The sequence below is a fragment of the Hydra vulgaris genome, chromosome 12 (assembly GCF_038396675.1).
Source record: "Hydra vulgaris chromosome 12, alternate assembly HydraT2T_AEP".
NCBI lineage: Eukaryota > Metazoa > Cnidaria > Hydrozoa > Anthoathecata > Hydridae > Hydra > Hydra vulgaris.
In genome coordinates, this window is record NC_088931.1 from 25,820,001 (window position 1) to 25,845,856 (window position 25,856).

The window sequence follows — 25,856 nt, forward strand, 5'->3', positions numbered from 1 at the left end:
ATTCATGTATTTAAAAAAAAATGTTATTCAATTTTTTTTTTTTTGGCGCTTCTTCGTTACACTGCGTTAATTTTTGGCCGAAAATCTTTCCGCGCGAATTGATCGCGCGACTCTATTAAAACTAAATGTCGTGCAGACTGGAATATTTTTACGTTTGGTTCAGTCTACACTAAAATATGCAGTTAAGTAACCAAGGATCATGGCTTAATTGGACAAAAGTTGAATGTTTTAATGTGTTAATATGTTGAAATAGGAGTTATGTTTTTTGTTCATGGGAGAATATATGTATTTTTACACATCTTCGTATTATTTTAATCATAATAAATAAGTCTACAAAAATATGCTCGATAAACAACTATGTTACGTCTTCTATACACACAGTTTTACATTTGAAATTGATACTTGCATTGATATCTTTCTTTTTAGCTAGAGATTTCGATAGTAAATAAATATATCTTGAGATCTTATTTTTTTTTGTAAAAACTGACATTTTTGATTTTCAAAAAGTCTTCAAACCTTAAATAATGAATTAACTTTAGAAGCTCTAACTAAATAATAACACACTAAGGACCATTTGCGGAATTTTTTTATAAATGAAATAAAAGATAAGTATGAGTTATCTCAGATGTTTCCATGTGACTTTTTGACTAATTTTCAAAAAACTGGCAGCCATTTTTTAAAAATACTTTTTTATTATTTGATTAAAAAACAAAAACACTATTTTTAAGACTTTATCTTGAATGTTGAAATGTAAATGCTATATAATTTTTTATTTATTTGTCGCTTGACATTTGAAAAGGTTTTTTAAAAATTTTATATTTGATAAAATATATTTCATAAAAATGATATTTATAAATAGGTATAAATATATATATAAAACAGTATGAAAAAATGTTTACAAACATCTTAACTTGCAACGTGTGACAGCCAGTCACATCAGTGTTGTCCGTGTTTAACTGAGATATGCATTCAGATCATTTTATGAAGTAAGTTTATATTTATTCTACATTATTGTGTTATTAGGATATTTAAACACACTAAATATTACTTTTTATTTTATTTGGTTGAGGTAAGCAGTCTTAGGGAGACAAAAAAAATGCTTGAAGGTGTTTTACCTTGCTTATTATTAGATTTTCATAATTGTTTATATTAATTATTTTTTTTACTTTTATATTTTTGTTTTGTTTTCTGTTTTATTTCGTTTTCAAGAAATTTTAAAGTTATGTTCATTAAAATTTAAAATTGTCTGGATTCTATTCTGCATTTTTTTTTGTATACTTGTATTGTAACTTCATTAAATATTTTTATGAAGGATAAATTTTTTACTTGGTTACATATTATTAGTTTATTATTAAGTTGATAAATAAGTTTATTATTGATTACAACAGTTTTATTATTGAAAGACCTCTAGGAATTTAAAGACTGGTACTACTGTGAATAAAATGTATATAAACAGCTGCAAAAAGTTATGAACTGAAGTGTTCACAAATTTTCTATTTTTACAGATTTAAATGTTTTATATTAATAATTTTTCATACAAATGTTAGCGCGTATCTTAAAAAAACTGTGTTTCTCTCAGTTATATTCATTAATATCCATTCATATGTTGCATGTTCAAAAACAAAAACAATTTGTAGTTTTTTTTCAAAGTTGATAAACATCTGATACAAGGTATCAGATATACTTTGTACGAAGTTATAGTAATCAGATACAAGGTATCAGATTATTAAAAACCTTGATGTTTGTGTTAAGGTTATCTAAGTAAAGCCATGATGCAGGCAGGGATGCGGAGTCCCAAAAGGACTCCGGATTTGTAAGTCACAAAAAAATTACTTCAAGTATTGTGAATTTCAAAATAGGTATCACAAATGTAATGACTCGCAAGGCTGCTCAGTTTTATGGCTTTTTATTAAAAATTTGTGCTGGCAAACATCAAAAAGAATATACAAGCAACAAATTTTTTGGTTTCATTTTATGAAACCAAAAAATTTGTTGAAAATGCTTTTGCATTTTGATTTCAGAAATTGTTCAAATTAATTAATATATTTTTAGACTTGGATTTTATTTATATCATTTCAAGATATTTTCGTATAACCTTGATAAAAAAAGATAAGATATTCAAATTATGAAAGTAATTCATTTCTATTAGTTTTTATAAATATTATCTGATATAAAAATATCAATAAGATGACACCTTTCTTAATCTTATGCTTTTTTTTTTTTTTTTAATAAATTAAGGTGTAGATGTATATAGTTATATAGTTCTATTAGATGTATATAGTTATATAGTTCTATAGTATATAGTTCTATTGGTTTAAGGTTAAGTTATTATATTGGTTTAAGAATAAATTATTCTATTGGTTTAAGAATAAATTATTCTATTGGTTTAAGATTAAGTTAAGGTTAGCTATTTATTCCACAACATATCTAAAGCTAGGCTGTTTAACAAGCTATGCAAATTACAGTGTGTGTAGATTTATGAAATCGAATTGACAAATTGAATGAAAATAGAACATCTATGATAAATTGATAGGAGAGTAGTAATTTTATATTTTTGTTTTTTAGGTATTGGCAGGCTGTACTTGACGACTTACAACGACTGCAACGAAATCAAAACAACGACTGCAACGAAATCAAAACAACGACTGCAACGAAATCAAAAGAACCTTCCACTGCAAACCAATTAAAATAGTTTTTATAGCAGCATTTTCTTAAAAGATTTTTCTCTTTATTTTATTTACTAATTAGATTACTTATATTTCATAATTTCTTAAAATTATTTTTGGAGATTTTTGGATTTTAATTTTGGTGTTTTACTTGGATTTTAATTTTGGTGTTTTACTTGGATTTTAAATTATTTTACATATAGATTTTTAGTTTTTTAATAATTAATTTTTATTCAAAAGTACAATTATAATTGAAGTGTCCAATTTTTGTAATATTTTTTCTGCAAATTTCAATTTGATATTATGTTATCAATATGAAGGTATAATCTCAAGGTATAGTTTAAAAAATGATAGGATGAGGTACATAAACATACGCTTTGTTTTCTTATAAATAAAATTCGAGTTTAGCGCAAAATGTCTGTACCGATAAGAACCACTCGCAAAAACTTTTTATATTGATTGGTCTATTAAAATTTAACTGTTATTTTTACTTGGTATCCACTTACTATGACTGTAAGTGTGATAACACGCGCAAACTGGCAATCAGGAGATTTTTGAACAAAAGTTAACGCCGCGTTAAGTTTTTGTTTGCAAAATGAAATACGTCATTAAGTAATTATTATTTTGCCGCGTTGGTTTGACTATGTTCTAACTGAAATTTTTTACAATTTGGAGAATTTAAAAAAAAAAAATTTTTTTTATATATTAGTTAAAGTTATTTATATTATTGTTTTTTTTATTTGTTTATGTATTTTTATTTTGGTTTGACATATAAATGTAAATAAATGGATAAAAATAAGAATTATATAAACATTTTCATTTAGACATTGAAAAAAAAAAAGATTTATTTGCCTTTCTCCTAATATAAAAAAAAATCAGTTAAAACCTTTTTTATTTTTGTTTTTGTAAAACAAATCGTTTGTTGGGGGAGGGGGGTATCCATAACACGTCACTCTATATTTGTCAATTCTTACCGATTTTTGCATTTAATCTGGCGGTTTTTTGCATTCAACTTTGCGGTTTTAAAATTTATATCAATTTTGCAATGCATGTTATGAATCGCTTAAATGATTAGTAATAAAAAATATTCTACATATTCCAGTTAAAAATAAATATAGATGTGTAACAAATAGTATAATCCAATAGCATTGATTAATAATATTAATAATAACAAAAACAAATAATAATAATATATACACATAAACACACACACACACATATATATATATATATATATATATATATATATATATATATATATATATATATATATATATATATACACACATATATATATATATATATATATATATATATATATATATATATATATATATATATATATATATAACTAGTAAAAAATCACAAACTTATTTTATTTTACAGTGTTTAATCAATAAAGGCTCATTTGAAAGAAATAATATTTTCAGAAATAATCTATTTGTATACGTTTTTATATACACAAAACAAAATTTTGAAAATTATGACTTTATTCTCTATTAATGTCATCTCGATTAACACATTGCGTAAGAAAAAATTCGCAGTGTCTCACGAAGTTTGAAAGATCATGTTCAGTAATGTGCTCACAACTACTTCTCATTTAATCTTTGCAAATGTCACTTCACAAGAATTTAGAAAAGGTGAGTATTGTGGTAAAAAAAGAATATCTTAGGAATAACTAAATAAAGGAATAAAAATCTAATAATGAATGATGAAAGTTAACGTTGTTCATCACTAAGGTAAACACTTCTTTCTCTTCCAAAATACTTTTAAGTGTATTTAAGAATCCTTTAAAGATATCTGCTGTCATCCCTACGCCAATTATTGCTTCACTGTGGACTATGTTTAAACAATTTAATGCTTATATCATTGTTATGTCACGGCCTTTTGATGACAATACACGTTTATTTGGGGTCGTTCCTCGGAGACTGTATCCGTGATTTCTTATCATATAAAGATTGAACGGACTTTCATTAATATAAGTGATATTTCTACAACCTTGTTGCAATGTCAAAGTTAAATAACATGTTGTTTGTTTTTTTTACCTCTGCTGAATTACGTCTTCCATTAATGGGTCTTAAAATTATATATATATTATTCAATTTCAACCATTGCCAAAATGTAGAGACATTGACATCAGTTCTTAATTTTACCTTTATCTCCTGTAGATTACAGTTTCTGTTATCCCCAAATAACTCATGTAGCTTATTTCTTATTTCCTCAGTACAACCTAACTGTCGAAAACCACCTCTAATACCAGTCTTTGTGCGTTATTCATTTTGGAGTTTTAAGAAATTAAAGAAAAAACAGGCTTAAATTGTATGTAAAGAAGTTAAATTAAATGAAGCAATAAAAGCAAAATTGTTTATCATGATAAAAAATAACCCGCCAGATTGAATGCAAAAAACCGCCAAATTAAATGCAAAAAATCGCTAAATTAAATGAAAAAAAACCACCAGATTCGTGCAAAAAACCACCAGATTAAATGCAAAAACTGGTAATCCTTTCCCTCCTGTCACAAACGATTGCATATACCCCTCTCCTAAACTGTGATAGCAGTTTTCACGTCAAAATATTTTAAAAGATCTAAATGTAAATACTTTGTAGCATTTTAAAAATTCAACCTAATGAAAATAAGTAATAAATGTAAGAAGTGTTAGTAAAAACTTCGAATAACCGATTTAAATGACTCAATCTTAATATAATTGCCAAAGTTAACGTTTAACGTCGTTTCGCTTTCGTTTTTAAAGTAGTTTTAATTAGTTACTAGGCTTTTCTGAATTTAAATGAGCGCGTTCTCAAAATGCAAGTGTCATTGGGGAAAGATCTCTCAAGCGAGTTAAAACTATTTACCTTTTGGAATTTAATTATTATTTATTAGTTTAAAAATATTACATAAAGAATCATAGTAAGATAAATAATTATCGTTAAGATCATACTACAATTGAAGTAAGTATAGTTTAACAACTTATTTAAAACATTTTTATTAGATATAAAGTAGAAAGGATCACTCCTTTTAATTTTTTATTCGTTTACATTTTGTTTGTTTTAGTTTTTTATTTCGCTTTATTTCTTTTTTAGCAGTTTTGTTTTTATTGACCTAATATTTTATTTTTTTAATGGAAAATAGGGGTATGGATGACTCCTAATTATTTTTTATGCAACAAAAAAGTTGTTCTAAACTAATTTCATAATATTGGTTATTACTACTTTGAAATTTCTGTGATGCTATTTACTATTTTTGGTCTTTTTTAGAAAATTTAGAAAAATAAATTAAAATTTTGTGCCCACACTGACATGACATAAAGGTTAAACTTTGTTATGAAGATTACAGTTCTTATGAAAAAAAAATGAAGGTAGAGAGTATCATTTGTATATATATATTTTGTTAACTTTGAATCTTTTTAAATTTTCTCGTGTCATTTTTAAAATTTTTGTTTGCACATGTTTATTATTTGCATATATGCTTTTTTGATAAGTATGTGTATGTGGTAATCTGCTTTATCAATGTGTTTTTATAATATGTAAAGTATTTTTTTATTGTTTGTGTATGTGTTAATATGTGTTATATAAATTTTTTGTAAATGTGTTTAAATATGTATATATGTATATATAGTGTTTACAGTTGATACATATGTTTATATTATGTTGTTTCCATGTTTTCAAAGTGCTGTGACTTGGTAAACGTGTAAAGCAAGATTTGTCATCCTTGCCAACCAAGTGATGTACTTATAGCAGAGGGTTACGCAACAGTGTTTAGTGCCAAACTGTTACTTTAGGTCAAGGTGTTTTCAAGCCTTTGTTATTAATTATTATGAAAATACATAATAATGTATTTTAATAACATTTTGCGTAATGTTGTTACTTATATTTTTTATTTTTTTTTTATTTTTATTTTTTTACAACAATCATTATTATATATTTCAAAAACAAATAATATTTACATATACATTATTTACAATATACAGTATTTACATATTTACATAAATAATATTCTGTTATATATGAATATTATGTTACTTCAGTTATGTTATATGCATATTATATTAACTTATGGTGTGTGCTATTGTTGTTGTGATATTGTTTTTTGTTATCTATTTAGTTGATAGACATTTGGCTTACCTTCACGTTGGTGTCTATTGTTAAAAATGATAGATAGGTAATTTTATTATTAAAAATCACTGCTTATAATCATTCACGAAAAGCCAAGACAAATTATTTTACCATATATACACATTTTGTTTTATCTCAATTTGATATTTTGTCTTCAGCGCTGTTTATTACATGATTTTGCTATAAATATTTTGGAATCATGATGTATTTGGAATCACGATGTACCAGCATAAAATACTTTCTAAAACATGAAACAATAATATTTGACAACTACTACTCTGGTAAATCACAACAGCTTTTCTCTATAAGGTACATTGATTTTCATTTTTTGCATGTAATGATTTTTTTATTTATTTGCTCATTTGTTACATTTTTTATTTTAGATTTATCAGATGATGTATTTATGTGGTATTGAAGAACAAAATTTTGTAAAGTTTTGTGAATTTTTTTAAAATGTTTACTTAAAATTTTTTTTAAAGAAATAATATTGAAGTTTGCTAAAAAGGGTTTACTACGTTTTGTTTTTTTTTAATTTTTTTGTGTTAGCAGAATGTTTATTATTAGAATTGCATGTTTTTAATAATTTTTTTTATTATTATTTGCTAAGTTAATTTTTTTTCAAACAGCTCCTTGTTGATGTATATATATATATATATATATATATCTATATATATATATATATATATATATATATATATATATATTTTTTTTTTTTTTTTTTTTTTTTTTTTTTTTTTAAAGTCATAAGACATTTGTATAATTTATTTTAAATGACAGTTTGTTATATATAAAACTATTTGTGTGTGCTATTTAGAGAAGAAAAAAAAATTATATAAGAAAGATCACAGTCTTCGAGATTCGTTTAACATTTTTTGTTACTACTTTCAATTAAAAGTGAAGTTTAAATGGATGATATTAGGCTAGAAGCAGATATTAGTTTAGAAAATGGAAATGTTAATAGGCAAGTTAATCGTCGCAGAAATGAAAGAGATAGGCTTAGGCGAGATGAAATTAATAATCGACAAAATAGAAATACTGCTAGAAATGCTGCTAAATACGAAACAATGCATTGTATAGCAAGAAGTAATACTATTCCAGATTATAATTATTTAGTAGAAATGAATTATATTTGTCAGCATTGTGGTGCTAAGAAATTTCCTGATGAAACACATTTTTTATGTTGCCATAATGGAAAGGTAGTTTTGTTGCAACCTTCACCATTTCCACAAGATTTACAAGATTTATTTAAAGAAACTATGCAGATGGAAATGCCAATCTAAATTTTTTTAAATATATTAGAAATTATAATGACTGTCTTTCTTTTGCTTCATTTAAAGCTAATGTAGTTCAATCCATGAATCATGGGTCGCCATGTTTTAGAACATGTGGTCAAGTTTTCAGATATTAAGATTTAAAGTTTATTTTAGTTTATAGCTTAGGTTTAGTTTATAGTTAATTTTAGTTTACTTTTAGTTAATTTTAACTTCAGTTATCTTTTTTCTTACTTTTGATAACTTTATGGAGGAAATGAGGGGAATAGGTAAAAAAAAAATTATAGTTATATATATATTTATATGTAAATATTATTTTATCGATTATTCTGAGGTATATTTTTTGTCTTTAGTGTCTGGTAGAAGCATAACTGGTAGGGCTGTGTTTTAAATGTTATATATTTTGTATGGAGAAGTATGTGCAATAGGTGAAAAAATTTTATATAAATATGACACTTTTAAACTGTTCGCGTTTTACTCATATTTTTATTAAAATAAAATTTTCCACATGTTTAACCCTTTTTAATTTATTCTCTTTTTTTTTTTTAATATATTTTTAGCATCCTCTTCATCCTGTAAAAATGGTGAGGTTATATTTTGATTAAATAAAATTGCAAATATTTATGATTTTTATTATATCCTTCTTTTTTTAATTTTAGAGTCGTTAACATTTGAGAGCTTTTGTGATTTTAGATTCATTAACATTTGAGCACTACAGAAATTATCGCGCCTAACACCAAGGGCCTCTCTCGGAGAGGTCCTTCAATAAGTGGTGTAGTAATGGCGGTATGGATGAGCCCTCCTTCAAATGGAGGGCTCATAAATACAGAGGTGTTGGGAAACAACGAAGAAAAAACATCAACCAAAAGGATGTAAATGTCTTCTAACAGTGAACTTATATCTTTTTTGTTGCTGCTTTTTCTTCGGTGATTTATTTTTATTTTTTTTAATTTTGTAATTAATTTTTTTTTAATTTATAATTTTTTTAAATAATACATTATGTTGTATATTTGATTTGTTTTGGTCTTTTTTAATTAAAATTTTATTTGTATTTCACCAATTAAACTTAAATATAGTTGAATTGATTCATTACCCAATTATCATAATATAATGATGCTACATTCTATTGTTAAAAGTAATTAATTGGTAGTTTAATTTATTGAACTTACTGCTTTTAAAGCTTACTTTAGGCCAAGGCAATATATTTAGCTATATAAATGCAGTTTATTTATATCTCAATTTGATTTTTTATCTTTAATGTTTATAGTTTGGTTCCTTGAAGCATTTGTTATTTTGCTTTTTAATTAAAATATTTTAAATCTATTGTGATGTCTTTTAAATTAAACAAAAGTTTACTAAAAGTCAACATGAAATAACGTCTTAAAGCAACACCGACAAGCTGCATCATGACAACAGGTTACCGAAAAGCAGAGAAATTGTTTTCCAGTTCTTTTTCTTTTATGTCTACTTATCTGTAACAACTTTTATTTTAGGTTTGTAATATGACGCATTAATGCAGTATAAAAGATCAAAGTTTACATATTTTTTTAAATTTGTTATACACATGTTTGATTGTAAACTAATTTTTTTTTGTTTGAAACGTATTTGTACTCAATTGCTGAGTTATTTTTAATAAATTTATTTAGTTGTGTGCATTTAACGCTTTTAAGCAATTTTCTTTTTTAAAGAAAAATGAATCAAGAGGATACCTAAAAATTATTAACTCCTGCATAAAATAAGTTCACTTCATATTAGTCCTAATAATTAATTAAAGTTAATGTATAACAAAACATATATAAATATAACAAGAATTTAGCTTTAGTTTTTCGTCAATTTAAAGCATGATGAAGTGTTATTATTTTGTCTCAGTTACTAAAAACGTATTGTGTTGAACTTAGGAATGTGGAGGAAAATGGTTGCCTTGCACTGATATGACCTATGTCAATTGTAAATTACTCAAATAATGTTAAATAATTGGTAAATTATTTTACCTCTTCAAATGTTTTTTTTTAAATTTACAGATGGTTTGATTTTTTCACTTTGAAGGCATTTTTCTAAAAGGGTATTAGTTTAGGGTTCCCATTCTCCTCTTTTTTGCGTAGGAGAGCGCGGCGCTAAACTAATTAAAATTGAAGTTTTCACAGCGTACTCCTACGGAAAAAAGAGGAGAATGGGAATCCTATATTAGTTTAGGTTTCGCAACTTTAAATTGTGGATCAGCCACTATAAATTAATAAAGTAACAGACCGACCATAACCCGTATTACGGGTAGCTTTCTGCTAGTAAAGTATTAATAAAGTTGTAATACAAAAATAATATTTTAAAGTTGCTCTTTGTCTTGCGGAAAAACTATTTTCAAAAACAAGGTAATTTTTTTTTTAATTGGCATAGAGTTCTAAACAAAGCTCCTAATAATTACAGCTTTCATACAAAATAGCAAAAACTTCAACTTAAAATTTAAATAGGCAAATATTTGATAAAGTTGTTGCGCGTGTAACGTATGTTAAAAATGGAATAGCCCATATATATATATATATATATATATATATATATATATATATATATATATATATATATATATATATATATATATATATATATATATATATATATATATATATATATATATAAATATATATATATATATGTATATATATATATATATATAATATATATATATATATATATATATATATATATATATATATATATATATATATATATATTATTTTTATGTTTTTATTTTCTCATTAATAATAATAAATTATTAATAAGAAAAATAAAATAATATAACAAATTAGTTTTGTTTTTCAACGCGTTTTTAAAATGCGTCATTTTTTTGTGATTCGGATATATATATATATATATATATATATATATATATATATATATATATATATTAATTTATATATATATACATATAGATATATATATATATATATTTATATATATATATATATATATAGATATATATATAAATATATATACATTTATATATATATCTATATATATATATATATATATATAAATATATATATATTTATATATATATCTATATATATATATACATATAGATATATATATATATATATATCTATATGTATATATATATAAATTAATATATATATATATATATATATATATATATATTAATTTCCGCATTGTAAGCATCTAAGAAGAAGTAATTTTTTAAAATGGAATTAAATTGCTTTTCCAGTGTTGGTGAGACCTGGAATCTATTTTTACCCTGTTTCCTAGTTGTTAGCCCTTTATGGTAAATTATTTTTTTAATATGTTATTGCAATTTTGAAAAGAATAAAACCAAAATAGATTGCAAAATATAATTTTTTGTTTGCAAGGGTCAGTTATGCTGATACAAACACTATACAAATAATAAATGATACAAAATTAGTTTCAGGGTTTCAGAAATGAAAAAAATATATACTTAATTATGCTACAATTTTTAAGCTGCTTGCAATAGTAAATATAAATTAAAGACTAATCCAAACATTCTGTTTTACTTGAAAATGAAATACAACAGCCTGCAAATTCAAATTTATTATATAATTTTTTTATTTGATCAAAAGTTCATAAAAAGAGTTAAAAAAAAATTGATGCAGAACCAAGTTGTCAATAGAGCTGAAAACTTCCGTAAATAAAAATTAATAATAGTTAATATCAAACACTAGGTAAATGTTTGTAAGACCGATGACATATATATTTTTGTCTTGAAGTGGCATGAATTTTAACATTAATTTTACTTTTTCTATTTAGATTTCTTTTTTTTTTTAAGCAAACTCGGTTGCACAAACTTTATATCGTTTGCAATTTTTTTATTATTCGAATTTTGGTGTTATAGTTGAGAATATTTTCCAACTTCCATTCAGAATTAAACTCAGTTTTGTACATTTAAAACAACATTGAGTGTGGTCTCTCTTACAGTCTTTTATAAATTTCCCCCGTTGTAATTTGCCATTTGAGGCTATGTATTGCTGACGACTCTGTCTAAGTTTTTTTCTTATTTCTTTTTTCCAAGAGGAAGGGTCTCTTTTTCGTTTGCGTGTAAGATTTTTTCCAGTTCTTCTGTGTTTTATGCTGCTTTCCCTGGCATCTCTGATCGAATCAGTTTGATTAAGAAAATCATCATGTTTATCAATATGCTGTGATTGAAAAACAGAGATAGATTCAGAGTAGTTGAATTGAACTTTATGTTGTAGTTGAATGTATTCTTGTTCCTTTAAGTTTCTAAATTATTAAATTTCATATATATATATATATATATATATATATATATATATATACAATAACAATAATAACTATTATAATATATTAAATATATAGAACTAAGTAGTAAGCATTGACTAGTCTAAACAGTTTGTGATTTTATAATTTAGAGAACTCTATATTCGTACCTTTGAGAAACTTCATCAGTAGTTTCATGGTACGCCATTTTATTGATAAAAAATAGAACTTTAACGTTTGTTTAACAGCGTAAACAAAGTCTTGGCTAATCTGATTAATCAAAGGATATACGGCCAGTTGATAACAACAGTCATCACTTTTTTGGACATACGGTCTTCTGGTTCTTTTAAATAACCCTATGTTTTATGATTTTTGTGACTAGAATCACTTAAAACATAGATTTCATCATAGAGAACATTTTTTAGTGATAAACAGAAAAAAAAAGTTGAAACTGGATATACAACCTCTTGGTTTTCGCCAGGCGAATTGTAATATATGCAAAAAAATTGTGGCAAAGTTATCAATAATAAAAATATTTGCGTGGTCCTTCAAGGCGTGCGACCACACGCGTCTCCTGAGAAAGCCTGTAGGTTGGTAAGTGGTGTGAGTATTAAAGTCTTGGTGACAGCACAAAAACTTATATAGGCGACTATTGCAGGAAGGAGTGCGCCACAACTACGTTTTTCCCAGACGCCGCAAATTCTAGGGACGGCACTGGATTGACCTACAAACACAAAAACTATTTAACTCAAAGAAAATGCATTAGTGTGGTGTAGCGTACTTAAACGACTCATTGAAATAATCCAATTTTTGGCATAAAGAAATTTGGTATTTTGAGGAATTGATGAAAAATTGAACACACCTAACAATGGGGTCTTCTTAGGATTAACGCAGTTGATAGCCAACTTTATTCCTGTTTTGCGCTAACATTGTCGTCTAATTAACAGTAACAAGACAAATGAACATTATCTAGGCAAAGTCATAAAAAATGAATTAATGCAGTTAATAAGTTGCAAAGTTTTAAAATAAATAATGATGGGAATTTAACACTTAAAATACTACTCAGTAATATAGGATTGGACAACAAATATCAACCATCAAGAACAAAGGACAGTAATACTTCGATTCGTCGAGATAAAAAACAAAACTACTAATATTATCAAAAATTTTGGAAGCCCAAGAAAGAACTGGAGAGGGATTAACAAAAGCTATACTACAAAAACAATTTTTCGATTGTCGTGACCAAGGATATGTCAATGGTGCAAATATAAAAGTTTGCAACAGAGGAATTCACAATTTTAGAAACCAACAAAAAAACTTGCTCTGTACCATGTGTACCATTGTCACAGTCTAAACTTGCTGCTTTCAGTATGGCTTTATCCTCTGTAACCTCAAAAAATTTTTTGGAATTGTTAAGCAAAGTTAAGTTTTGTTTTAGGCATTAGTTTACTTTAAATTTTACTTTTTTAATTACTTTATGTGCTTGGTATGATAATTTATTTTAAGTAAATTTAAAAGGCAAACTTATGCAAAGTTTTAAGATGGACAGTTGTTTAAAATTATTATAAAAAGTAAATAAATTTCTAGTAGAAATTGAAGAAATTGGTAACCATCGTTTTAAAATATCAGCAAAAGCATAAACAAAAGAGTTATAGAAATGTCTTTATAAGAATCGCATTTTTTCCAGCTGTGTCGATTTGAAGACTTCAAACTAAAAAAACTTTTCTTATGAAGCTGAAGATGAGTTAATACATGATCAAGAAGAAATATTTTGAACATTTGACAAGCTATCTTTTAGCTTATAATCTTTTAGCTTTTTTGTTCAATATTTTGGAATTAAAATATTGGTCTGATGAAAATCTACGAGAGCACTGCATGAAGCTAAGTTTGATGCTTTTTGTCTTTGTGTCTGATGATTCACATCTACTTGACACTCCATCCGAATCTGCAATTAAAGAACTTAATTTATTTACAGAGCTGAAATTATTAGCAAATGCGTCACCGTAAAACTTATGTTGTAATTTTTGAGTTTTTGGTCAATAATTGACCAAAGATTTTCAATCGGATATGCAACTAGTGAAGTGGGTGGCCATTCTAGGAGCCAAATGTTCTTCGTTGCAAACCATTCCAGAGTTTTTTTTACTTTGTGACACGGTGCGCTGTCTTGCATAATATAACAATCTTCAGCTTCAGAATCAAAAAGAGTGCCTATATAGTCAGGTAATTCAGCAATAACTTCTAAATAGCAAGAAGCATTCAAACAACCTTTGTAAAACCTCTATAAACCTATTCCATTTGCATAAAAACATATATACAGAAATAGTTCCATCCCCACCTTGTGCTCTTGTTGCAAAACTAAACAGTAAATCTTTTTCATTAGAAAGACGACATACAAACTTACGCTTCTTTCTATTTATGACTTCAAAATATGATTCTTTGCTAAATACCACATGATGGCATTGATTTCGATTCCGATCAACAGTTTTTATAACAAGTGAGTCTCTTCTTTTTCTGAGCCTTATTTTGATAACAATGTCGTGTCTGTGTGTAACTTTTCAACCCTTTTTCTAACAAAAGACAACAAACTGTTCTTGCACTAATGATTTTTTCTTTTGCAGCATTCAAATTCATAGCAATTTTTTTAGTTGAATCAGTACGATTTTTTTTTAGAAAGTGTCACTACATAGCGGTCTTCTGTAGAATTAGTACACCTAAGACATTCTTGTCCTGGTCGATTTTTCATTGGTAAACTCAATTTAATTTTATCAGCAATATTATAGACAAAATTTCTGGAAGTTTTAGCACGTTTAGCAATATCAGCAATATTAAATTGCTGTTGAATTAAGTTTTTTACAAGTTGTCGCCACTCAGAGCTCACTGCTTTGCAACCCATTGCATAAATTTTGTTTTAATTACTGAAAAAACTTTGAAAAATGATAAGATTTTAAATAATTAACTATGATGCTAGTAGATAAATAAAATATTATATACAACAATGCATCAATGCATTTAATCATTCACACTGTCAAAATTACGTATGAATATAAGTGTGCTATAAATTTGACCAACATTTTTTGCATATGTTTGTATAACTGTTCATTTTTAAGATGAATAATGAACAAAATTTTTAATTTTATATGCACATTTTAAATGATTAGTGTAAACACATTTCAAAAATACAATACCTCTCAACAATATGATTAATGCATACAATAATTTTATATGACAATCTTAATTTAATAGGTTGTGCTATATTAGGGCCATGACTTTTTTGTGACTCTATGTTCCTGGGTCATAAATCGATGAATATTTGTACAAAAGAAAATCATTAGTTCGACTTTCTTAAAAGGTCACCCACAAACCAAAAATTTGAGTTTACCATATATGTTCGTCATTTTTTAATTCTAATTTTTTTTAACGCGGGAGAGTTGTGTATTTTTTAAGCATTTAACAGGTTATTGTTAAAATATTAAATATAAAATTACAAACTTAGATAACAATTATTTCTGTTTTCATCAAATTTTTAAGTAAAGGAATTTCATTTGTTGTGAAGAAGTTTATTGGGAATCTGCAAAATAAAATTGAAAAAAAGAAAACGTCTTGCTGGGGGAACACTTAGTTTTGAACAAGATAATGACTAAAACATCCGCTAAACAGAAAAAATTATAAATAAATAAAAAATTTTTTGTAAAATATTTAATAAACTCAATATAAACCAGAGTTGATAACAAGGCCAAAAAAAAGCCAGGTCATGGCCAAGGTCAAGGTCAAATGTTACAAGGCCGAGACCGAGACTAAGGCCAAAAGTTTCAAGACCAAGGTTGAGGACAAAAGTTTTAAGGCCTCGCAAACATTTTCGAATTTGACGAAGTCAGTGAGGTAATATGAATGCTAAAAACGAAAATACGTAGAAATAAAAAAATAAAACTTTTAATTTTTTATTTTTATGTATTTTTTTGCTTAATGTTAACAACTAATATTAACATCTTTTAATAAAAAATATGTTGATATTAGCTGTTTGCGATATTTTAAAAGAATTAACTGTTACTATATAGCCTTTAAGGCATTGTTACATTTATCAAACATCAAAGTTTCAAGCAACGAATCAGACATACAAGCATAGGCGCCCGCATGATTTTTGGATGTTTTAGAGAGGACACTTCCACACATTGTGCAAACTCCAAACTTAAGTATGTTCATACCTATGTCAAATGAGGAGGTTTGCAAAAGTTTGGGATGGCAGAGGCCTGGAAACAAAAAAGCCCTAAAACGCTTCCCCCTCTGCCCAAATATGAGGGCACTGACGTAGTAAAATTTTCAACTTTACTATCTTAAACTAAATTTAAATTTATCGACAGATTTTAAATTTTGTAGCAAAATGTTGTAAGTTACAAAAGTTATGACCATGCAAATTTTCCGACCCCTAAAATGAGGGGGGTGTAAATTATTTTGTAAAGAATGTCATAAAAAATTGGAATCTCCAAATAAAAAATGGATCTGCAAAGGTGTTGCTTGGAGGATCCGCTTTTTTACGGATAAAATGTATTCAACAAGACTAATTAAGAGGAAGAATTATAATTATTATAGTTGTATCTAAGAATTATAACTATTTTGTTTGATAGTTGAAAATTACAAAAGTAAAAGTAAAAGGATCCAGATAGTTTTTTCTGGGATCTATTAAACAAGAACATTACACTACATGTATAGAACCAGGTGGCGGATTTTTGTTTCATTTTACACTAAAAAAATCAACTGAAAAAGAAAAACATGCTAAAATAGTTGCCAAACTATTTTAAACTATTTGCCAGTCCAGGAGTGTAGTATTGTAAAAAAAAAGTACCAACTCCGACTCCAATTATTGAAATTTTCAGAGTACGACTCCGACTCCAGTTGCAACTCCAAAGCAAAAATTTAAAAAAAATTCTTTTAATTCTTTAAAAAGTATTACGCAAAAATTAAAATTTTTTTTTTTGCGAAATATATGAAAAGTTTTTGAAGGTTAAATTTTTTGTACATGCACGTGCCATACCGAGAAGTTTTACTATTGGAGTTGCAGCCCCATTTTGTTTAGCAACTCCGACTCTGATTCTGCTAAAAATCGCGACTCCGACTCCACGACTTCAACTCTAACTCTACAGCTCTGATGCAGTCAGAGGATGATTAAACATAATGTTAATAAATCAATGCAAGCATTGGGTGGTGATTCAGCAAACGTTATTATTGGATTAGAAAGAGGTGTCATACAGTTTGTTGAATTAAAAATTATTAAAAAGTTGAACTAAGCGCTCTTCATACTAATGAACTACACCTCAGACATGTTATAGTTGGATCAGAAAAAAAAACACAAACTTCCAAACAATAAATGGTCGGGCAAATTAGGAAAACTGCTGGATACGGTTACAGATCTGATTACAAACAAAAAAACTTTGAAAAAGTAACTTTAGGTGACCCACTTATTGTTTAGTTATCCTTTTTCTCATTTAAGATGGCTCACTTTAGCCAACCGTTTTTGTAGGTTGTAGGTTTCAGTTCTTTGAAACCCACAATCTACATTCATACTAATGCTGATAAATTGACCAATCTAGTTTAATAGAAAGATTCCTTCTACAAGTATAGATTTACATTTTCCTTGCTGGTTTAAAATAAAGGTCAATTATTACCAATGAAATGGACCTCTTTATATTTTATTCCAATTGAAACAAGTAAGATATCAAAAAAAAGTTTTTTGCAATAGTAGTGAAAACTGTAATTAGATCTGCATGGTCTGCATATAGTGAATACCATATTCAAACAGTTTTGTGTTCCGAAGATGAAGGGGAACAAAAGCTAGGATTACAAAGGTGCTAGAGATTAGAAGGGAAGGAGATGGTAATACCCAGTTCAGAGATAGTCATATTTTGTCATTTTCCCTTTCAAAACAACGTTGATCCACCCAGCAAAACATCATTAAAAAATTTTTTTCTACTGTTTCGGAATCTTCCGTTTTTGAAATTGAAAAAAAATTTACTGTATATATCGAAAAAATTTTGTGTAGTATTCAACTTAATTAAAGCGTTTTATACAATTTTAGGCCTTGTTAGACAAAATAAATCTAAACTGGAGGCTCTCTTTCTTTTTACTGATGTTAAAATAATCTTGAAGACACTTGATTGCTTGTTCTGCACACTAGTTTATTCTGGGAATTTCGAGTCTCGATGATTCTTAATTCCAAAACTTTTTCACTGAGTTTAACGCTTTTTTGAAAACGTGCAACCTGCTTCAGAGCTTCCAATAACCATCTGCTTTGAACTTTGGTCAGTCAACCAATGGTCCATCCGTTTGTAATAGATGTATTTATTAATATGTCTCTTCTCTCTGATAGAAGAATTTGGTGTTTTAGTAAGCACCTTTTTACCATTCTTGAAAATCTTCCTAAGCTGTTTTTTGTTCATACAAGTTCTGGGAGAAGCGGATATTCTTTATTGGGCGACATGCTATTTCCTCCAAGTTCTTCATCCATTACAATGCGAAGCACTCTGTCGAGAACATGATGTTAACAACCAATGAATTGCGGTTCTTCCAGTTTTTTTTCAATAAAACGTCTATGTAACTGACGGACAATCCGATTCCTTTTTTCTGTGTTTACATTTGTAGTATCCGCTACAATCATCATAATACTCTTCTATAAACTGCATTTATCGAGAATAGCTGTTATACCTTTAACAACGGTATCGCTTTTCTGTCTTGTAGATCTAGTGCTTGTAACTTAACTTCTCTTTTTAGTAACTTAACTTCTCTTTTAGAAGTTTTTTCTTCAACACAAACACTTAATATTCTTGGTGACTAATACCTTCACCATCAAAGTGCAGTGACCAGTTTTCTATATATAGTGTTTTCTTCATTTCTTTTTTAAGTTTATTAGCATTTTAATAGCTGATCTGAATATACCAGATTGTAAATGTGTCTGAATGTTGATCCCATCTTGAGATAACAATCGACAAATGGTTGCTGCTTTGCTGGTTGATAACTTTGAAAATGTTACTAATTTGGTCGCAGTTTTGATTTTTATGTGATTCTTGCTGGTACTTGTGGACTTTTTTCTAAATCTTCAGACTCTTGATATTCTGCCTCAGACTCGTATTCAGATGTTGAAGTTGTTGCTGTTGCCGTTACTGTTATTTAAGAAGACTTCAAGGGCGTTTTTCTTCTTTTTGATTAATGGATTGAACTAGCAGCCTTCCCAGTTATATATCCAACATGTCCTTTGCTTTCATTCTGAAGATGATACAATATTTATCCTCACTGCAGAGCCATTGACTATCTTTTTTTATGATGTCAAAAACTTTATTCAATAGATCATATTTTCTTTATTTATACACATTTATCAGCACCTGATCCAGCTTTTCCTGTACGACTTGAATTTATTTATGTGAAAAATTTAATTTCTTTTTTCATAATCTTTAAAGCTTATTTTACTAAAGTTGTTATATACAAAACTTTTTATCTTGAAAAATTTTAAAAGTAACAAACAGTTCAAAATATCAGGGTCATCAGAAGTTTACTGATCAGCAAGATTTAGCTCATTGTTATTTCACTCTCAAAGGTTTGTTGATATAAGCTTCAACATAAAAAACGAAAACAATTAAAATAATCTTTGTTTTAAGAATATATTTTCCTTGTTAATATATTGTAGAGATACTATAATACAGCCTAAAATACTTTAGAAATTTTTTCCACCTTTAAATATTTATTTTAATAAACCAAACTCGATCTTTTTTTAAAAAAAAATTTCTGTTAAAATAACAAACTTTTGATGTAGATTTCGTTAAGCTCAGAAAACAGTTTTAATTTTTTGAATTACAAGTGATATTCTTAAATATGTTATTTTAGCAAAAAAAGTGTTTTATAGATAATAAAATTCTACGGAGAAAAGTATAGGAAATTATCTAATTTTACGTATTTAATTTCTGTTATCCAGGAAGATACATCCCGCTCCTATATACAAGAGGCTTGTCCAAATTTTTCTAATAGTGCGACTGACCTTCTATATTTTCATTTAAAACAAAACGTTTTTTAAAAATTGTTGGTTGAACTGAATAATACTTAGCAAAAGTTGTCCCAAATAAATTTTTATTTTATTGACGACAGTATGAGGGTTTGACGTAAAATGTCTTTTAACTAAAAGAAGAATATTTTAAAAGTAGTGGTTAAAATTATAAAGCACAGATTTCTTGTAATCCACAACCTAAGAAGTATCGATATTGTATTCTATCGCTGTTCCATAAAACGATTTAGGTAGTAATCCGACAGTTTGTCATTTCTTTTAACGACAAGCATCCATGTGTCGAGTATTCGGTAATACTTTGCGATTTTGCTTTTAAAGGCTTTTTGATGACCGTTAAAACTTGGTGTTTATGTCGAGTGGAATAATATTTGTAATAACAAAACTGAAGCGTAATATATATATATATATTAATGTATGTTAATATACATACATACATACATACATACATACATACATACATACATACATACATACATACATACATACATACATACATACATACATACATACATACATACATACATACATACATACATACATACATACATACATACATACATACATACATACATACATACATACATACATACATACATACATACATACATACATACATACATACATACATACATACATACATACATACATACATACATACATACATACATACATACATACATACATACATACATACATACATACATACATACATACATACATACATACATACATACATACATACATACATACATATATATATATATTATATATATATATATATATATATATATATATATATATATATATATATATATCACTAGATATACTCAATGGCGACAAAACGTGCTAAAAAAACGCGCTATAAAGCGACAGTTGTGTTAAAGCAACTATTTGTCGTCACCTTAACGTTTCTGATTGTTAATGGCTTTTTGCTTATGCTTGATAAATTAAACTTTACCTAGCTTGAGGTAACTGTTTAAATAATAAAAAAATTAAATTTTGCATCAAACTAAAATTTTTTTTAGGAGATACGGAAAAGACAGTTTTAAGAGTATTTATTGTATAAAACGGCAAATTTGCATACAAATACCATATAGTGACAGTTTGTACATTTGATAGTTTTTGCATTAAGGTTATTAAAAACATTAATATAACACTGATTAGTATAACCAAATAACATAAAATCGATCACTCAATTTTTACAGATTAAGTAATAAATAAATCATGTTATGAATATATCATATTATATGATGACCCTAACCCTAACGAGAGTTCATAATGTTCATAATGTAATGAATTTAAGGTAGCACAGAAACTTTTTTGTTGGATATTATAAGTCAAAAAGTCATATCGTTGTATTTTAAGTCATCGTTTTGAAATTCTCTCCGGAGATATGAACGATAAAAAAGCGCGTTACCCGCACATAAACATAAGAAACCAAAAATTTACCGAGACTGACCTTAAACCACCTGAGTATCTTTTTAGCTTTTTTTAGGTAAAGCTACAGTTAAACGGCATAAAACTCATTAAAAAATGATAGAGAGTATAGCAGCCTATTTCAATAGAAAAAAGATGATAAATAAAAATAATAAACATTTATAATAACAATTCAAAAAGAAATTTGTAATAATGCATTTATTTTGTTAAAAATAAAGTTAAGTATACAAAAAATGTAATAGTTATGCTGTTTTTGAAAAAAAGAAAAAAGTTTTTTTTAGACCGCTTCGCAGTAGAATTATACTTTTATGTAGTGCAGCCAATTATTATTTTTCAAATAAATGTGGCAATGATTTTTGGTAATATTTAAAAATAACTATTCTTAACTTACCATTCTCGCTTCGTTTTACATTAGTAGGTTCTGAAAATTTTACACCAAAATCTTCATTTATAAACTTATTGCTTGGATTGTCTCTGTAAATGTAGCTGATGCTTAAGTTTAAAACATATGATGACGATAAAACAAACCATCCATCAATTGTTACTTTACCAAAACGTCTTTCGGAACAAGTCATACGAACAGGTTTCACATAACGCATTATTTCCGGGTCAAAAGGATTAAGGGATGGTAAAACGCAAGCGTTTGCATCCTTGTTTTCTAATCTTTGAGGGATTTTAGCGTTTAAATTCATAATATGTAGTCTTTCAGTGCTATAAGTCACACTTTTTTTTAAAAAAAAAATCCAGTCAGTGTATTTTAAATTTTCAAAAATATTTATAAAAACAATAACAATTAGTGCAAACGTAAACACCAACAAGCACTTAAATCGCATTTTTCACTTTTCATCACAAAGTCTCTAATTCTGCTTTCTCTAAAGAAATATTAAAAAAATCTTGTATTAGAAAATAATATAATTTCTTTATACAAATTTTGAATATAGCAATATGAATAAAAAAAAAAAACTTCGAAATAATATCAAGTTTCTTATGTTTATTTTGTATAAAGAAACAATTTTATATAATTTTTAAAGACTTATACCTCATTCTAAGATAACATCATTAGAATTTTGGATATAGTTATTAACTTGTTGTTTAATATAGTATTAATCTATAAAATTAGTACTCTCTCAGTGACGGAAATAAAAGTTCTAAGTTTCTTTATGGACCGTTATATATATATATATATATATATATATATATATATATATATATATATATATATATATATATATATATATATATATATATATATATAAAGAATTAAATCAATATTAAATTATATTATAAACATTAGCATTATATAATAAATTATATAATATTATACAAGCAGTATATAATAAAAATTAGCATTTAGCTGATTCCTGGTACTGCGGGTAATAGCAATATATATGTATATCTCTGTATATACATATATATATACAGTGCCGGCCTTAGGAGGGGGGGGGCGAGGCTGGGCGCCGCCCAAGGGCGCCAGGAAACTGGGGCGCCAAACGTTGTATGCAAACTTTAACAATATAATAAATAGAAAAAATAAGTCAACCTAAATTTTTTCTTTCTTTTTAATTTCTTTAAATAATTTAATTTATTTAAAAAATTTTAATTTCTTTAAATAATTTATTTATTGTATTATTACGCTGTTAAAAATTCTTAGTGCAAAATTAATAATTTGATTAAAAGTGTTTTAATCATAGCATATATTTTGTGACTTAAATTCATTTTTTTACTTGTATCTTTCTCGGCGCCAATTATTTTGCGTTCCATCTATTTAAAGTTTAAATTTTAAACATTATTTTCGGTACGAGTTGCGAGCGCTTTGTTTATTAATTTGTAGAAGAAATTTAAAGTCGTAGGGCAAAGAGCCCTAATAATGGCCAGGTCTTATTAAGAGCCAAATTTGGGTCCGCTTTAATTGCATTTATTTCTTTGGCGGAACATTTATCTAGTTGTTGATTATACTTTTCTGTTTCTTTAATATATCTATGTTTTAATCTAACTTTTATAAATGTTTTTTTCATCTTGATTTTAAGGAAATCTTATTTTTCTCAAGGTTAATTTAAGTGAATATTTTATGCCGTAAAAAGTAATTTTTGGTTTTTTCATACAACTTCGAGACATATTTTAACGCAATATTCTTTCAAGTATGTCTTTTTGGATTATTTTGATCTGTTGTGTACTTTAATATTATTATGTAAACTGTTTTGTTCGTCAATATACGATAGGCAGAAGCATCAATATAACCTAAACTCCCAGATTTCAAATAGGACTCAATAATAGCCATTTATTTAACCAAATAAGAGCCACGGCTCCTATTTTTAATATCGAATTATTACGTGGCTATTATTAAGACAATAGTTTAATTTATTGTGTATATAGTTTAAACACAAATTGTGTCACAATAAATTAGACTTATATGTCCTTATTATAAAAGTTCTAATAACTTATATGTCCTAATTGTATCCTTATTATAATTATACTTAGTGTTTATACATGGTAAAGTAAATACTGATTATAGTTAATATAAGGCTTATATTAACTATAATCAGTATTTACTTTAACATGTATAAATACTACGTATAATTAGTATTTACTTTACAGTATTTATTATAACGGTTTATTATGTCTGCAAGTATGTAATTTTATTTGTTTTAATGTTTGTAAATATTTAAAGTAATGGTTTGTATTTTATAATTTATATAATACAAATAAACAAAAATTTTTATTATTAATATTTACTAGCTACATAACAATTTAAAATATATATATTTTGTATATTCAATTTAATGCTCACTAAGTATTATGTATTATAAGTATTATGTTGTATTTAACCATTGTACTTATGTATGCTATTTCTGTTACATTGATGTATAGATATATATGATAAGCATACTTTATGCTTGTATATGTATTTGTTTGTGGTATCTGTATATAACCTTACAAAAATCTAATGTAAATACATTATCATAACAATGTAGTCAGTATACTCTATCTTTTAGTTAATTTGAGTAATTATGGGAAAAACCACGAAAATTGCAAAAAAGAATAACAAGATTAAAAAGAAAACTGCCTCTAGTTTTAATTCAAAGTTGAACCAGAAAATGACAAATGTAAAGAGATTTCAGTGGTCCAACAGAGGTATGAAAAATGCTATTGCAGCTGATCAAAATAGTTTAATGTCGCAACGAGAAGCTGCAGCACAATTTAGTATTCCTCGGTCAACCCTTGGTAAATATCTTAAAGGCAATTCAGTTCATGGTGTCAAACCCGGATCTAGTCCAATATTATCAATGAATTTAGAGCTAAAACTTGTTGAATATGCCACAACAAGAGTTGAACTTGGATTTGGATTTGGAAAGAGACAATTTAAAAAATATGCTTCAGATTTAGCCACAAAGCACAATTTAAAGTTTAAGCGTTCAACTCCTTCAGAAAAATGGTGGCGCTTATTTAATCAGCGACATAAAAATTTAGTTTTTGAAGGTACTTCATCAGTCCGTCATCAATGCATGTCTATGCCAAAAGTTGCTAAATATTTCTATTTGCTGCATGAAGTTTTGAGTGACACTCGTGGCCTTTTAAAGCCTTCATTAATTTGGAACATGGATGAGTCTGGGCTACAGATTGATTTTAAACCTCCTAAAATAATTGCAAAAAGAGGTACAAAACACCTTCAATTTCGCACATCTGGAAAACGTGAAACCATACCATTATTGCTGCTGTAAATGCTGCAGGTGGTTTAGTACCTCCACATTTGATAGCAAAGGTAAAACGGCTAGATCTCTTCATTCTTTTAATACTGCAAATGCACCATCAGGCTCAAATTGGAGTTTTAGTGAGACAGGTTGGACAAAGCAAGGAATTGCAATTCTTTGGTTCACTAATACTTTCTTGCCTAACATAGGTAGAGATAGGCCACAAATTCTCATAGTTGATGGTCACGATTCTCATAACTTTGTTGAGTTATTGTCTGTTGCAATCGAAAATAACATTTATATTGTCGAAATGCCAGCGCATTGTTCACATTGGCTCCAGCCTCTAGATAGCACAGTATTTGGTCCTCTTAAAACCTATTATAATCAAACATGT

The 25,856-nt window shown here is 26.8% G+C and overlaps 1 protein-coding gene and 2 long non-coding RNA genes across 4 annotated transcripts in view; 2 read left to right on the forward strand and 1 right to left on the reverse strand.

Annotated features, from left to right (window-relative positions):
- LOC100199035 (uncharacterized) overlaps positions 1 to 25,856 on the reverse strand; it is a 90,290-nt gene that overhangs the window by 36,017 nt on the left and 28,417 nt on the right. For both annotated transcript variants that reach the window (XM_065812701.1, XM_065812700.1), the window contains exon 2: positions 22,165 to 22,645. In XM_065812701.1, coding sequence (XP_065668773.1) covers positions 22,165 to 22,606 — 442 coding nt within the window. In that variant the 5' untranslated portion in view covers positions 22,607 to 22,645. The remainder of the gene's footprint in view (positions 1 to 22,164; positions 22,646 to 25,856) is intronic.
- LOC136087702 (uncharacterized) lies at positions 812 to 2,965 on the forward strand. Its single transcript, XR_010641994.1, has 2 exons — positions 812 to 986; positions 2,566 to 2,965. It is a non-coding gene; the product is annotated as an uncharacterized LOC136087702 (long non-coding RNA).
- LOC136087703 (uncharacterized) lies at positions 6,773 to 7,286 on the forward strand. Its single transcript, XR_010641995.1, has 3 exons — positions 6,773 to 6,825; positions 6,938 to 7,088; positions 7,163 to 7,286. It is a non-coding gene; the product is annotated as an uncharacterized LOC136087703 (long non-coding RNA).